Source organism: Euprymna scolopes, chromosome 21 (genome assembly GCF_053919585.1).
Source record: "Euprymna scolopes isolate OS-2025 chromosome 21, ASM5391958v1, whole genome shotgun sequence".
Lineage (NCBI taxonomy): Eukaryota > Metazoa > Mollusca > Cephalopoda > Sepiida > Sepiolidae > Euprymna > Euprymna scolopes.
Genome location: NC_136502.1, coordinates 51,590,690 through 51,607,717, shown reverse-complemented (window position 1 = coordinate 51,607,717; position 17,028 = coordinate 51,590,690). Strand labels below are relative to the sequence as shown.

At 32.4% G+C, this 17,028-nt stretch overlaps 1 protein-coding gene across 1 annotated transcript in view; it reads left to right on the top strand.

Moving 5' to 3' along the window:
- LOC145242303 (uncharacterized) overlaps positions 1-16,416 on the top strand; it is a 76,213-nt gene extending 59,797 nt beyond the window's left edge. Inside the window, exons 2-3 of the mRNA XM_080105310.1 lie at positions 1-1,723; positions 13,816-16,416. The exon at positions 1-1,723 is cut by the window's left edge and continues 216 nt beyond it. Coding sequence (XP_079961436.1) covers positions 667-1,723; positions 13,816-14,843 — 2,085 coding nt within the window. The 5' untranslated portion in view covers positions 1-666 and the 3' untranslated portion in view covers positions 14,844-16,416. The remainder of the gene's footprint in view (positions 1,724-13,815) is intronic.
- The last annotated feature ends 612 nt before the right edge of the window (positions 16,417-17,028 follow it).

Genomic DNA, 17,028 nt, shown 5'->3' with positions numbered 1-17,028 from the left:
AGAGACATGGGAATGCACACAAAAGAATGAAGACCATGATTCATTATCGAAAATCACATACAAATTTATACTGAGATAGAAATTTAATGTCTACTGATTAATTTATACTGAGAGAGAAATTTGATGTCTACTGATTAATTTATACTGAGAGAGAAATTTAATGTCTACTAGAGAGTCTCATCGAGTGTTTAAGGTCTCTCTATATAGTTTTTTTTCAGGACAATTTGGCTTGAATATACTCCCCCTTACAAGCGAATGCTGATCAAAGCGTCAAAATAACAAAGTATTCAAAGCCTTAATAAGATCTTTCAGCTTGTAAGAGGAATGATGCACTTGCTCAAAGTGATGTTACTTATGATAACAACACTAAGCTGGATACTTCACTAGATCGAATTTTGTTCATGTAAATCGGTTAAACCAAGAAATCTTAAGTCAATTGAGAAGAGGAAAATTAATGTTCATTACTTTTTTACTAATTAAATTTTGAAAACTTAAGAACTTTAATCGAACACTCGGCTATCTATGTATCTCATACAACAATTATGTATTTGCCCCACATGGGGGTTAAGATTGATTTCTGAGACCTTAAACTGAAGTAAAACAGAAAATTGGTGCAAACTTTACATATTTTGTAATTTTGTTGTTTATGATTTTCACTCATTGTAAATGATAGAAACAAAAGCCTTTTCTTTTGAAATGTGTGAGCCACCAACACTAGGAAAATTTGGTATAAAACAAAATATGCAAAAGCAATGTAAAGAGAAACCATATAATTGTCAAGTGTGTGACTTTTCATGCAATGCAAAATATTTGTTAGAGACACATATACGCATACACACTGGAGAGAAACCATACTCTTGTGAATTGTGCAGCTCATCATTTAAAACAAAGTCGCATTTGAAGAGACATATACAAACACACACTGGCGAGAAACCTTATAGCTGTCAAGTGTGTGACTTGTTATGCATTTCAAAAACTCATTTAGACATTCACATGCAAATACACGTTGGAGATAAACCTTTTTCTTGTGAAGTGTGCAGCTCATCATTTAAGAGTAAACGTGATTTAAAGGCACACATGCTAAAACATTCTCATTCATGTGAAATATGTCATTTATCTTTCACAAGAAAAGCTCATTTGATGGCACATGCACGAACTCATACAGGAGAGAAACCTTTCTCTTGTGAAATGTGTGGCTCTTCATTTTCTCAAAAGCCGCATCTAAAGATACACATGCTCACTCACACTGGTGATAAGCCTTATTCTTGTGAAGTGTGTGGTTCATCATTTACAGTGAAATCTAATTTAACAGTCCATATGCGGATACACACTGGTGAGAAACCTTATCCTTGTGAGATGTGCATCTTATCATTTACAACGAGATCTGCCTTAAAGACACATGTACGAATTCACACTGGAGATAAACCTCATTTATGTGAAGTCTGTGGCGCATCTTTTTCACAGAAATCGAAATTACAGACACACATGCGAATACACAGTGGAGAGAAACCTTATTCTTGTGAATTTTGTGACTCGTCGTTCACAGTAAAATCTAACTTGACAGTACATATGCGAAAGCACACTGGATATAAACCATTCTGTTGTGAAGTGTGTGGCACAGCATTTACAGAAAAATCCTCATTAACAAAGCATACACGGACACACACTGGAGAAAAACCATTTTCTTGTGAATTGTGTGGTGCATTGTTTACAGTAAAATCTAATTTGACAGTACATATGCGGAAACACAGTGAGGAGAGACTTTGAATTCCTATTGGAGAAAACTTCAATGCCTACTAGCTATTGTCCTTGGGTTTCTAGTGTCTCTTTGTATTGGGCTTGTCAGGATAACCGGGCATGAGAATATTTATCCCTGATCAATTAGTCAAAATAACAGTTTCTGAAACCCAAATAAGGTGTCCTTGTATGGCTAATCTACACCTGCTTATACAAGCGATGGTGTACATTCTAAATGCGATGTTTCTCTAGCAACAGCATGAAGCCTGATACTCCACCAAAGTAGACAAATTCTTGTGAAATCTGATAACACCAAGAGATCACTAAAAAGATGTACTATACCATATTTAAATAGTTAAGAAGAGAAAGCATAGAACATTAATACAATATTCGAATATCTATATACCTCATAGAAATCAAGAAACGTTAGAACTTCAACTGAAAGAAAATGAAGAAAACTAAACACTATCCTCAGTTATTAATCAGGTCACTATCACATGTAGATACTTTGCGCTAAAAGTAAACCCTGCCCAATTATTGAAAATGACAGCATTGAAAAGCTAAATCAAATCTTGTTATCGATAGTCTCATAGTTGACAAGAAATAGTGCATTTGCTAGTGATGCTCCTGTAAGTAGCAACACTAAACTGGCTGCTTTATCAGAAACAATTCTTTATTAGAATCGTGAACGATCACAAGAAAGATAAACTATAACATAGTTAAGTGGTCCACTGTGCAGAAAGACTTATCCGCACGGCTTTACTTAAATATTTCAGTAGTATGGAAATAAAGATTTGAATATGTAAGACCAAGAAGGAGTCTCTTGATTTTTTTTATTGTCTTAAATTGAAAAAGAACAGACAAATATTCAATGTGTGATGTATTTATTCATAGACTGTATATAAAATTTGAAGAAACATGTATAACCTAAGTAGAATTATCAGATTTCCCAAACATAAAAAAACCTGACTAAATAGAAATGAAAATTAATATCAAATATAAAAACTGATTCTACATGAATCAAAGTAAAAAAAAATCCCTATGTACTGGGTAAAATAATGGACTCTGGACTAGTGGAGCAATCACATGTAACAAATCTTACCTTAATATTCCAACTTGGCTCAGTTCTAATCATGGCATTCAACATGACCATGCAATAAACTTAGTGACTCTTCACAAAGGCAAGCTATAATAAAATGTGGAGTGTTGGGCACAGAAAGGAATTTTTGATCTCTAAAAAGCAATAAAAATGTGGTGGCTTATCATTTTCAAAAATACATATGCAAATACACAGTGAAAAATTTGTTTCCATCATATTTTTTACAAAAACAGAAACCTTTATAGCATAACCAATATTTTTAAATGATATCCCCTGTGAACAATGATAATGTAAGTTTTTTCATATGAAGAGGTTCTCTTGTTGTAATGTAATCTCTGAATACACCTTGCTATTGAATGGAAAAGAGCTTTTGACTGTGGATATTATCGAATGTGTTCCAAGTTGCTCTTAGGATGTCAATTAAATAAAAGATTTTCTTACAGTAATTCACATATTGTATTTCTAGTTCTTTCTCTTTTTTTTTTCAGTTTAAATTTTTACATATTTTTCAATTTTGATGAACTATCTGCAATTTTTTTTGTACCATATGTAATAATATGTCAAACAAACAAAATATTTACCATTTATCTTATACCAGTAACCAAATCAGATTTTATATATATATATATATATATATATATATATATATATATATATATATATGGGCTAAAAAGATAAGGAGTAAAGTTACATAGGAACTTTATTACATTTTCAATTCAATAAGGGTTAAGGAAAAGTAAAAAGAGAAACATCTTTAAGGCATGGCATTTCAAAGCTAAATGCTTCTCATCAGGAGAGAAGAAAAACACTGTATTATACAAATATAAGGGTAAAATACAATACTGATTTCAAATACATTTAGATTAGAAATCCTATTGAAACTTTGTGGTACCATCTAAATCCTATTGAAACTTTGTGGTACCATCTAGAGAAAAAAGTGAGAATCCACAAATGTCCATCAAAAAAAAGAGAGGTAAAACTTTATGAAGAATGAAAGAAAATAGATCCTGGCACCTGCAACAATTTAGCCAATAAAATGCAAAAAAGATTAAAGGCTGTTATAAAGACAAACGGAGGACATTCCAAATATTGTAGTTAAAATTTATTAAAGTTTACTCCACTATTCTTAACCTTTTAAATATATAAGTTTGAATCATAATTTCGATTTTTCATTAATGCTTCATAATCTTGACCATAGCTGTATATGTATGTATATATACATATGTAAAATGATATAATGATATGTGTGTATATATAACTGATCGTGTTGTTCTGGCCATATAACACTTTTCCAATTCAAGTTAGTGATTTAATCTTTTATTTTTATAAATAAAAAAATATATATGTCACTTCTTTCATTTCAGATGCTTTGAATAACAGTTAAACTACATTTCTATCGCCTGGCGAGGAACTTCTGGTTTTTTAATAAACCAATTGCTCTGAAACATTAGTCTGTTCAGTGTAGCTACTATGTAATATTTGTCTAGATAAATAAAAAAATAAATATATATATATATATATATATATATATATATATATATATATATATATATATATATATATATATATACATACATATTTCTTTTAGGATCTTTTAGTATCTAAATTTTGACCAAGAATTATGTAAATATTAGGTCGAAAAAAAAGTTCTGGCAGAATTTTATTTTTTTTAGTTCAAATGAAGTGTTTTCAAATGAGTTTTCATTATAATACGTTTATATATCATTTTAAAGGGCGTTTTTCTCTCTATCTGATCGTTTAAATTACAGTCGTTTTAAAGCTGTTTTGTCTTCTTTTCACAACGTTGAATACAAGATGGAAAAAAAGCAATGAAACGTTTGGCCCAAGGACCACGACTGAACACCCATCACAATGGTAATTTCAGGAATTTTATGGCGACGATGATTGAATTGAAGATGATGAGTATATTTGTCAGTCGTCGGATGTTGACAATTATCAATTAAGAGACTTAGTTGAAGCCAAACCATTCACAACTGTTCGAGAACTTGCTTCTGAATTAGATACAACGAATACGACGATTTCCAACCGCTTCAAAAGATTGGAAAGACAAAAATACTTAATAAATGTGTGTTTCATGAATTGAATGACAGTCAAAAGAAACACCGTTATGAAGTGTCATCTTCCCTTGTTTTACGCAACAAGAACAACGCGTGTCTTGACCAGGTTGTGACTTGTTATGAAAAGTGGGTTCTTTACAACAACCAGTGATGCTCAGCTGACAAAGCTTCACAACACTTCCCAAAGCCAGAGTTGAACCAAAAGAAGGCCATGCTGACTGTTTAGTTATCTGTGACCGGTTTCATCCATTACAGGTTTTCGAATGCCGGAAAAAACATCGCGACAGAGAAATACTGTGAAAAAATGGATGAAATGCATCAGAAACTTCGGCGACAACACCCATCATTAGTCAAAAAAGAAAAGCGGCAATGCTCGATCACACGTTACTAAATTGAACTTTCAGAAGTTGAATGAATTGGGCTACGAAACTCTGCCTCATCCACCATACTCTCCAGACCTCTCACCTGCCATCACTTTTTCAAGCATGTCGACATCTTTCTGCATGAGGAATGCTTAAAATATCTAAACGATATCAAAAACGCCTTCAGCATCTTTATCACCACCAGAACGCAAGATTTTTTATGTTACTGGTATAAATGCACTTATTTTGCATTGACAAAAGTGTGTTGAATCTGATGGTGCTTATTTCGACCAATAAATTTGTGTTTGATCCAAGATATGTTCATCTGAATTTAAAAGTTAATAACCGCAAGAACTTTCTTGTCAACCTGATACAATTACTCCAAACTCTAGATATTTCTAATCGAATTAAATTCGGTCATTAATTAATTATTGTTGTTTGATGACATCGCCACTGTAATATGCCTCCTGCTAAATGAATACTGCAAACTTTGAATAGAAAATTCGGTCCAGGCAGGGAGAGGGTCAAGATCCCTGACTCTGACTGTGTTGCCAGGGAGTGAAAGAAGACAGCAACAGTAGCAATTAAATTGTGCTTATAATTAAAACTAATACACACACATTTTAAAATAGAAAATTATTATTTATTTAAAAATATGATATATATATATATATATATATATATATATATATATATATATATATATATAAAGTAAATTCTTGGTACAGCCAAATGGAAGGAAAAATTTCAGAGGAAACATAATTTAATTTAAATAAAAAGATCAAAGAAACAAAAAAAAACGGGCAGGTAGAATTGTTAAAATTTTCCTTAAGGCCTTATCGTCTGACCCTCTAAGAGGAAACGTCAGAATGATAAATCAAAAGCTAAGAATCGAATGAGGAAAGAGGGAAATTGGTTTCAGTTGGAAAACCAGTGAGAAATAAAATATATATATATATATATATATATATATATATATATATATATATATATATATATATATATATATATATATATATATAATTCTCACTGTTCAGGTGGTTTTAAATCAGTAAATATTCCCAACTGATGTTTCAAAATCTTTTGTCTACTTATGCATTATAAAATAAATTATATACATATTATAAAATATATATGCGGCATAATAATGTTGACACACCAGTTCCCTTCAGATCACTGGAGTTAAACGACGTTGAGCTTGGCTAATACTAAAATGGGTGACCATTTGGTAATACCAGGTGCTGTATGTGCTCGGAGTTTGAAAAGGCATGGGCGCCGCCATGTTATTCTTGTCCAAGACCCGCTGCATGAAATAATGTAATGCCACCATGACCCTGGAGGATTAAGGGACACGCCACCCACCATAAAATATATATTCATGTTTATGTAAATATATATGTGTGTGTGTGTGTGTGTGTGTGTGTGTGTGTCGGTCGGCTCTAACTCTATATAGGTTTAACTGGCTTCCTCCAAAGGAGGAAGTTTCATGAGAATATGAAATTCACAAGCGGTTCCCAGTCGCATGTATATCCCCGTTAGGGGAGATGATGACGTTAGGTTTTTGTAACTCTTGCAGGGAGGTGTCAACATCGTCCTACATACAGTGTGTGGAATTCCCAAATTGGTCACCCATTTTAGTAATAACCAGGCTTAATGTTGCTTAACTTCAGTGAGCTGACAGTAGCTGGTGTGTCAACATGATTACGCCATATTATACCTTCTTTTCTACCCTTGCATATATACATACATATATATTATGCAAACATATATGTTTATGTAGAAATATGTTTATTAAATTATATTTCACTTTTTATTTATACCAGTCCTTTAATGAATGAAGGTCAATATAACTACAGAGCATATACAAACAAATGACAAAAGTCTATATTTCAAATTTCAAGATGTTGAGCATCTTACAGTTTATTTCTTTAAGTATGTTGAAATGCACAATTCTTGACAGCACCTGTTTCACAGTGTAAAATTATGTAATTATTATGTCAATTTTTGAATTTATTCTGTCCTTAACACAGAAGAAATATGTAAACATATATATATATATATGTTTATATATACTTAAATATTATATACATATATGTTTATATAAATATTATATACATATAGATTATATATACATATGTTTACACATGCATATATAATATATATATATATATATATATATATATATTATATATATATGAACAAATGATTAATAAAACATGTTAAAAGACATCTTGAAAAGGAGTTAAAAACATTTAATTTTAAAAAGGAAGCACAAGATAAGTGGATAGTCATTAATCCACGGAGTTTTGAAGAAATACTCTCCTTCTCATCAGAGGGCAGGGATTAGCAAAATGCGGGATCGGATTTTGCATGTAAAAGTATTTAATGAAACTACAATAAGTCACAGATCTTACTTGGTTAAAAAAAAAGGGTGAGGTACGGGGAATAGGAGGTAAAAGAAAAATGATAAAAAGATTTCACATGAATGGATAGTCCGGTGAAGGGTAAAAAATCCAAGAATGGTAACACCCAAACACGGTCGAATTAAAAATTTCCAATCCAACAGATAAGTTCCAAATGGTCCAAAATGATCCAAAAGGCAGAATTTCTTGGAAAAAATCATAAATGGAATGAGTACTTACTTCCATCTTATAAAATCAATCTTAGGGAGTAAACACATGACAGCCGAAAACATTGAGAGTGATGAAGGAAGAGAGAAAACAAATAGTAAGTAAGACACAACCACTGAAATGAAGTTAGGAATAAAGTCTTCACTCTATATTAAACTATAACCGGTGAGGTTTTTTTTTGATAATATTTTTTTTTAAACAGTAGATTTTTTTAATAATAGTTTGCTTTTCAAATAATAGTTTTTTTTTTAATAATTATTTTTTTAAATAGTTTTTTTTTAAATAATAGGTTTTTTTTTAATATTAGATTGGTTTTTAAATAATATATTGTTTTTTTAAATAATAAATTCGTTTTTAATTTCTAAACATCCAGATATGCTTTCTCCACATCTGAATTCTCACCCATCTTCATTGTCTTACACGTCTTTCACACAAACTAATTATATTCGCCCTCAACTTACCATCATGTCTACTGTTGTTATATACCCAATACTTATAACTATAAAAATTATTGAATTACCATCAAAGACAAGACGAACTTTCCTCTTTTCGAGAGCTTCTTCCTTAGACTACAAGTATGGAGCATCATGTCTAACTAAACTAATTTTTATGTAATTGAGAAAGATATCAGCTTCATCAAAACATATTTGTTGATTAAATATGCGAGGTGTCTTAAATAAATTTCCAGATATTTTTTGTATGGAGACTTTTATTGATAGTACACACATGAGACTCTAGTCTCCTTTTGAAGTAATCTCCTCCGGCTGCAGTGCATTTGTTGTACTGTTTCAATAACTTCTGGAAGGCCACATGAAAGTCTTCTCATGTGAACATGTCAGTGCCTCTTCATCTCAATTGTCTCTTAACGACAGCCTCTAAGGTTTTCCTTGAGTTTAGGGAATAACCAAAAGTAAGAGGGAGCAAGGTCTGCACTGCAGAGACGGTGAGAAACTGTCTTGATACTTATTTTGGTCATGAAAATGTCTTTCTTTCTGATTTTCTCTGAGTACTTTTGAGACAAACTCCATGCACATGTTCAGCATCTTCACTTCCTTGCAAATAATTATGAGTACAGTTCTCACACTGACATCAAACTGTGGACTTATTGTCTCTATAGACACACAACGGCTCTAATCCATGAAATTCTTTATTTGGCCAATCAACTCTGATGTTCTGACTTCCTTACTCATCCCACACCTCTCATCATCCCTGACAGACTCCCTTCCTTCCTTGTATCGCTCAAAAACTGGTGCTTGATTCATGCAAGATGGTCCAAAAGCAGTCTGAAGCATCCTATACGTTTCTGTAGCATGTTTTTCCAAGTTTAAATCAGAATTTTATTGCATATTGTTCTTCTAAAGTGTCCTCACGTCCAGATTGTATTTTCCAGATTCACTAGCTGTGACAATCGGGTTTTAGTAGGGTGTATTCCAATTCCTGTGTAGCTGTTCATTCGAACCTTAAATCATAAAACTTTGTTAGGCATCTCATAAAATATATAGCAATAACATACTGGATTTTCAAAAATCTATGACAATTTTAAATGTTTGTACAAAGTAAATCTGGAAACTAATTGAAAACATCTCGTATTTCTCATTCCGGTGTATTTCCACGGGCATTGCTGAAGAAGTTGTCTTGAAATTTACCATTTGCTCCGGAGGGGGGGGGTAACAAAAAGCTAAAAAAGCGAAAAAGAAAGACCCCCCCCCAAAAAAAAAACACTAAAAAAACAGGCAATAAAATAATATGATGGATAAATTAGCCCTGTTATGGCATGGCAAATCAAAAAAAATTAGACGATAACATTTGGTGGTCATTCTAGGAGCCAGCCGCTTCAATATAACAAAAACGTTTGTATATTAAATAGAGGAAAATGAGACGAAATGTCATGATTCACCGTATTGCCATTTTTTTTGTCCTACTAAGTGGGAGAGTTCAACGACGTAATAATTCATTGACGCCACAAGAGTTTCTTAATAAAAAGTAAGTATTCATGAATTAAGTGAAATCGTCAGATCCAAATCGTAGAAATTGTTACATTTCGGAGCTTTTCTTCTCCTATCATAGTTGCCCTGTTCGTAGTTTAATACGTATTTTATACACAAAATAATGTTTTATTTTTATGTGAAAAAAATACTTTTGTAAAGTTCGTCTCGACTTTTCCTGATTAAAAACATTTTTTAAATAAAAAACTTGAAAGTTCGTATTTTTGTCATTTGCACAATTCTAACTAAAAAACACAAACAAAAAAAAAATGGTTGATCGATTTTTAGGTTCTCCTGTAGGTCACGTCTCCCTAAGCTAATTTCGCCTTTTCTCGTCCAGTCGTCCACATGCTCCTATTCCGAACAGCAGGCTGATATTAATGGATTTTTTTTCTACCTAAACGGTCATTAACAATGTTTTTTTGTTTGTATTTTTCATGTTTAACAAATTTCATACTGATATAAATTATTGCACTGTTAAAAATAAATTAAAACAAAAATAATTTTTCTTATCTCGAATTATTTAATCAAAACGTCCATCTTTTACTTGATTACTAAATTTAAAAGGTTATTTTAGTATTTTCAAGGTAAATTCACTTTTTACGATATTTTTGTTTATTATATTGTTATTACCTAACAAGGGACCGTAATTTGCTAGAATAACTTTTAAATTATCGAGTAAAAATTCCATTTTTATTTGATTAAATAATTAAAAATACGAAAATAATTTTTGGCTTAATTCAATTATTTTATTGTGTAATAGTTTATATGAAATAAACACAAAAACAAACATTGTTAATGGCCGTTTTGGTAGCAAAAAAGTCCACACTGCCGGCTGCTACGAATTTGAAATAGGAGCATGTGAGCGAGAAAAGGCGAACGTAGTTCAGAGAGACATCTCCTACAGGAGAACGTGATTTTATTATTATTATTATTATTATTATTATTATTATTATTATTATTATTAAACCACATGTTAATAAAAAAAATTAAAAAAAAAACTAAAACATGAAAAGACATTTAGTTATCAGTTCTATATTTTACTCAATAGGTAGCAGAGCGTCAGAAACTGACATTAAAAAGGCGTGATAAAAAATTGAATATAATTCGACCTCCTATCTTTTCAAGCTTATAACTACTTGAAAAATGTAATTCAATGCTGCTTCTACTGATTGTTTTTAGATACTTTTTTAAAAATAGAACGATTGTTTTTTCGAGATATCATGGTTTTAAATTGCTCGGTACCACAAGAGAAAGCAGGTTACAATTTTATTTTTAACAGATAAACATAGTAAAAAGATTGATTTAACAGTGGGTGCCTGAAGAAAATTTTTTTCAAAATTTTCCATACTCGTCATGTTGAAGATTTTTTTTAACACAACAAAAAATGAGTTGTCAAAAATTTTGGACACCCTAATCTATTAAAAGTGATATCTCTTCTAGTTAATTTTCAAATTTCATGATGAAATTCTTAAGAGAAATGCGGTACGACCATTTACAAATCAGGGGGGGGGTCATTACAAATGCTGTTTTATGATGTTAACATTTTTATCATTTTATTTGCTTAAAACTATTAAAATATATTATGTACATTATCATTTATTAATTCATTTGAAAGTATAATCATTTTCAAACAAAGCGGTGGTATTTTGAGGACTTAAAATGCTTTGATTTTTAAAATATGACGATTTTAGCAGAATCCCCTTGAAATCCGTAATTAGCCAAAGCGTTTTATCGTCCGTGTGTATTGCTAATTTTATATTTAATATACAAATGTTTATAATATTATTCATCATTAAACTGTGTAAATCTTAAAACCTATCAAAATTATAACAAAGATTAATTATTAATTGCAGTTTGATGAAGATAAACAAATTTTTTTTTTAAATCATGAAATCGCTTCTGCTGTTGCATACTTTGTATAGGTAATACAAGTCTGACGTCACAGGATTATGTGCTCCGTTCTTCACAATTGGTTGAACGTCCCTATTATTCAAAGTTGTTTTTCTGACTATATACTATTTTATCAGTAAATTCATTTAAAAGGTGTTTAAAGACGTCATTTGATCTGCGTTTTATATAAAAATGTTTCCTCTCCAAAATCAGTACCCAAAGAAAAAACAGAAAATTTGTATAAAATTTGATTTCTTATTCAAAATATTGTTTTATAATTCTGATATAAAAACTGTGTTGTGTACGACGTTAAGTAAAACAATAAATATTTCGAGGTTATTGTCCAGAATTTAGAAAGACAAAAAGCAAAGGAAAATCTGTATAATGTACTTGGCTGTGAAAAAGCAAAAACATCATATTCTAAAAACCACGTACATTGATTAATAGTTTTATTTTTAAATAAGAAAATCAAACCTTGGTTCTTTTTTGTTGAAATTTTGAGAAATTCAAATTATTGGTATCTACTTATGAATGAACATATCCACAAATTACACAAAACGGTTGGATAGAAAATTAATTATTAATGAAAAATATTTTTGAAGATAATTAGTGATAACTGAGTTTTGCAAAAAATTTAAAAATACAGAAAAAAAAACGGGAGTTTGAATCATAACAATAGGGAGGTCAATATTTTTAATAAAAACTGAAAATCATTGGCCAATTTATCAAAACTTAATTTTTACTAATTGTCTTTTAAAACTATTTTCATTAATAATTAATTTTCTATTTCATTGTTTTTCGTAATTTTTGGATATGTTTATTACTGTGACATGACAATTAAGTACATACCATTGATTTTACCTAAAATTCAATATTTGAATGAACAACTGAAAAGGAACTGTCGTGCCAAGCAATTTAAAACAAACCCTAAAAACACAAGGGAGATACTCAACAGTAATTCAAACTGGCGATATTTTTGTTGCCCCATTAATTACTTAAAAATGATTTTCTTTATAAAATAAAACTACTTTATCAATTTACGTGATTTTTGTAATATGATATTTTCATTTCATCTTAGGTGCATAAATATATTAGTTAAATAATATCTTTTCTGATTCACAGGAAACAAAGAATCGAGAAAAATGACAGCAGCGTCTGCACACATGGAATCAAAAGATGTAGATAAACATTTTCACTGGTTGGGTGTAAGTATAGATGCTGCACAGTAATGGAACCAGAACACTACCTTGAGTAGTACGGGAAATGCTGAGCTATTCCTTACTTCAGAAATCTTATATGAACCAGTGCATCAATGTAAATATATACATATTGAAGTCTGAAGAGAAACAGAAAATGGGAGAGCAAGCTATAGAAAGTTTACAATGTTGTGTAATAATAATTTAAAAAAATGTAAAAGAAAAAAAAAACTAATCTTTAAACAAACACTGAAATACAACCTGCAGAAAATACTTACTGTTTGTAAATTGGAAATTTTCTTTTTCAATTTTTAATCTCCCGGTAAGGGTGCCTCAACAAAAATCACTGATGAAAAAAAGCAAAAGAAGGTCAGAGGCCCGTCATTCACAACGAAATCCATTCTAAATATAATACACAAACCTATGTTTGAGAAATCACTATACTTTTGAATGCTGGTTTTAATAATTTTCACAGAGAACACATTTTCAATAACAGAGAATATAGGAATTCTTTTGAAATGTGTGACGTACCATCTATAACAAAATGTGTGACATACCATTTATAACAAAATGTGTGATGTACCATCTATAACAAAATGTGTGATGTACCATCTATAACAAAATGTGTGACATACCATCTATAACAAAATGTGTGACATACCATCTATAACAAAATGTGTGACATACCATCTATAACAAAATGTGTGACATACCATCTATAACAAAATGTGTGACATACCATCTATAACAAAATCCAAGATAAACATGCAAAAGCACAACAAAAAGAAATCTTTTATTTGCCAAGTGTGTGGCTTGTCATGTTTTTCAAGGTCACACTTAGAAATACACATACGAAAGCATACTGGAGAAAAACCTTATTCTTGTGAAGTGTGCGGTTCATCATTTCAAACGAAATATGTTTTAAAGGAACATTTGCAGAAACACACAGGGGAGAGACCTCATTCGTGTGAAGCATGCAACTCATCATTTCGAACAAAATCGGCATTGAAGGTCCACGTTCGAACCCACACTGGCGAGAAACCTTATAGTTGTCATGTGTGCGGTTCTTCTTTTACTGACCAATCACAGGTGACGGTACACATGCGTCGACACACTGGGGAGAAACATTACCAGTGCGATATGTGCAATGCGTCATTCACAACGAAATCTCAGCTCGAAATCCATGTGAGAACCCACACAGGGGAGAAACCTTATTCTTGTGATGTGTGTGGTTCTTCATTCAAAACAACGTGCCACTTAAAGGCACACATACGAAAACACACAGGAGAGAAACCTTATTGTTGTGAAGCATGCGGCTCTTCATTCAAAACAAAGTCCTCGTTAGAAGTACATCGGCGCTCGCACAGAGAAGAGAAACCTTACAGTTGTGATGCGTGTGAGGCTGCATACACAACAAAAGCTGCGCTAGAGATACACATGCGTTCTCACACTGGTGAGAAACCTTATTCATGCGAAGTTTGCCACATATCGTTCTCCAGAAAAGATCGTTTAAAGACACACATCCTTAAACACACTGGTGAGAAACCCTATTCTTGCGATATGTGTAGCTCATCATATCGGACAAAATCAGCATTAGACACACATAAACGTATCCACAGTGGAGAGAAGCCTTACTCGTGTCACGTTTGCGCTTCAGCGTTTTCAGTGAAATCAAATTTGACATTACATATGCGGAGTCACACCGGAGAGAAACCTTTCCTTTGTGATGTGTGCGGCACCGCATTTGCAAGAAAAGAGCATTTACAGAAACATATGCACAGTCACACTAAAACGGATTTGTCACAGGACTTGCGGACATCAGGATACCTCCCCACAGACATAAACCCTGATCAAACATTCTAATCTATATATATATAAAAGACAAAATGGCTGCGAGCGTTTTTTATGTCCAAGAAAGGCTTGTTTCGCGGTGGTTCTCGACAACATTACTATTTTGGAGAACTTTCTTTATACTCTCCAGATTGTAATATCTCCGAATTACGAACGGACGTCATCTCTATCTTCATTTTGATCGACTTTTAAAAATTCCTGCCGTTTCATCCTTTCATGTGTTTGTTTGTCTTTTTCATATAAATAAAGCAAAACTAATCAAAGCAAAGTCGATCACCTGGCCTACCTGGCTGGGACGTTCAGAAAGGCAATCAGTTTTGATCAATGTGGGGGAGCCCTTCGTATCAGACAAATGCTATTCATTTGGCCACTGCCCGAGCCCCTCCTTTTTGGGAGGAGCTGGTTTTCCTCAGCATCGTGGGGAAACAAATACAACAACTGGCTTACAGCCAGAGTTAACCGCATGATTAACATCGTGGGGAAACAAAGCTGAAAGCTTAACTGGCCTACAACCAGAGTTATGTGCGTGATTCTTATTCGTTATGGCGTTAAGGTTGACATCGCTAAATTTGAACAATTTTCACTTCCTGTTGCATCATAGCATAGCGGTAAGATGTCAGGTTTTCTTTCACTTTCTTTCCTGCCTTCACATCATGGGTTCGAGCCTGCCTGTCTACTAACTTTTTTTTTCACACACCTACAAACACCTGGGCAATGCTGAGCACCCCCACTAGACTAGTATATAAAAGGCAAAATGTATGTGCGTGTATATGTCTTGCAAAAACTTTCGGCAGAGGTGATGGATCCTCATGAGATCAGTATCGTTTTTAAAGCTCGACCCTTTCGATGACAAATATCGAAAAATTGGCCAAAAACATTAATTCCTTCACTCTAAACTTGGCAGTCTTATATAAGAAGGGGTTGATTTTTTTTTTTTTCATTGTCATTTTTACAAGTCATCGTATCAGTTGGATTGACCTCGCTTAATTTCAACTTTCTGAACTTCTGGTCGGACTGTGGCGACATTGGCAAAAAAACATCAGTTTTTTTTTTCTCCCTCCTTCACATTACAGGATCAAGCCTGCCTGTCTGCCTGCCACCACTTTTTTTTTCTCTCTCCATCCAAACTGCCTTCTGTTGTTTTGCCCCCCCGCCCATATTACCAATTTATTTATTTTTTTAATCCTTTGCTCTGGGAGTTCCTTACTTGACCCACACAACGCCGGGAAACCCCGTTACCACATTTTTTTTAACAACTCTCTCCCCCCTTTGGGGTTACTCCACATCCGGGCAACGCCAGGTACCCCCGCTAGAAAAAATAAAAAGACAATGCTATCATTCTGGTAAATAGACTTTGATCTAAAGTAATTCAACACACCACATTATAAAAGTAAAATAACAGATTTTTAATGTGTCACAACAGAAGCAAAACTTTATTGTATATTTCTTATTTGTATTTTCAATAATATATTTGCAGAACTCCATAAAAGCAATATTTTCTAAAAAAAAAAAAAAAGAAGGAAAGCAGATCTTTCTCATGAAGCAGGCTTCACGTAAAAATAAAATTTCTGACTATACCTATTCAGCAGTTTGTTATTTTTCTCTTATGAAATAAATGCTTTTGTTACACACATGCACACATCAATAGAATTCATATTATTTTACATGTTTTATCTTGCAAAACTTTTGTAAAACTTCTATTTTCTTGCGTTTTATTTAAATCACAACTTTGTTTCAATTTTGATGCTTCGTTGTAAACTATTTTGTGCTAATGGAGGCGACAATGGAGGTATGTTCAACCTTTGGCTCAGACATTTTGGCACAGGTGGAAAGGCAAATACCTCTTTTGCAAGCCCGAAATAAATGACCTATCAATGTCCCAAACTTGAAGCCTAGTAGCATGGTACTTTTAAAGGACTAGGATTTCAAAAGAAATGAATGGTCTTAGGATTGATTACCTGTATTATTCCTAGTGAAAATGGCAGAGTATGACAGGTTGAAGTAAAGGTCTGTAAGAAAGACTCTATTAAACTTTCCCTCAGACCCGTGACAGAAACAGTGCTTTTCCTTCCCCCACCTACATCTCTTGCTAATCAAAATACACCATCTTTATCCTAAACAAACATTTATCTAACTGTAAGATCTCCCAATCTTAGAAGGGGAGTGTCATGTTTCACAATGTCACCTAATAGTGTCC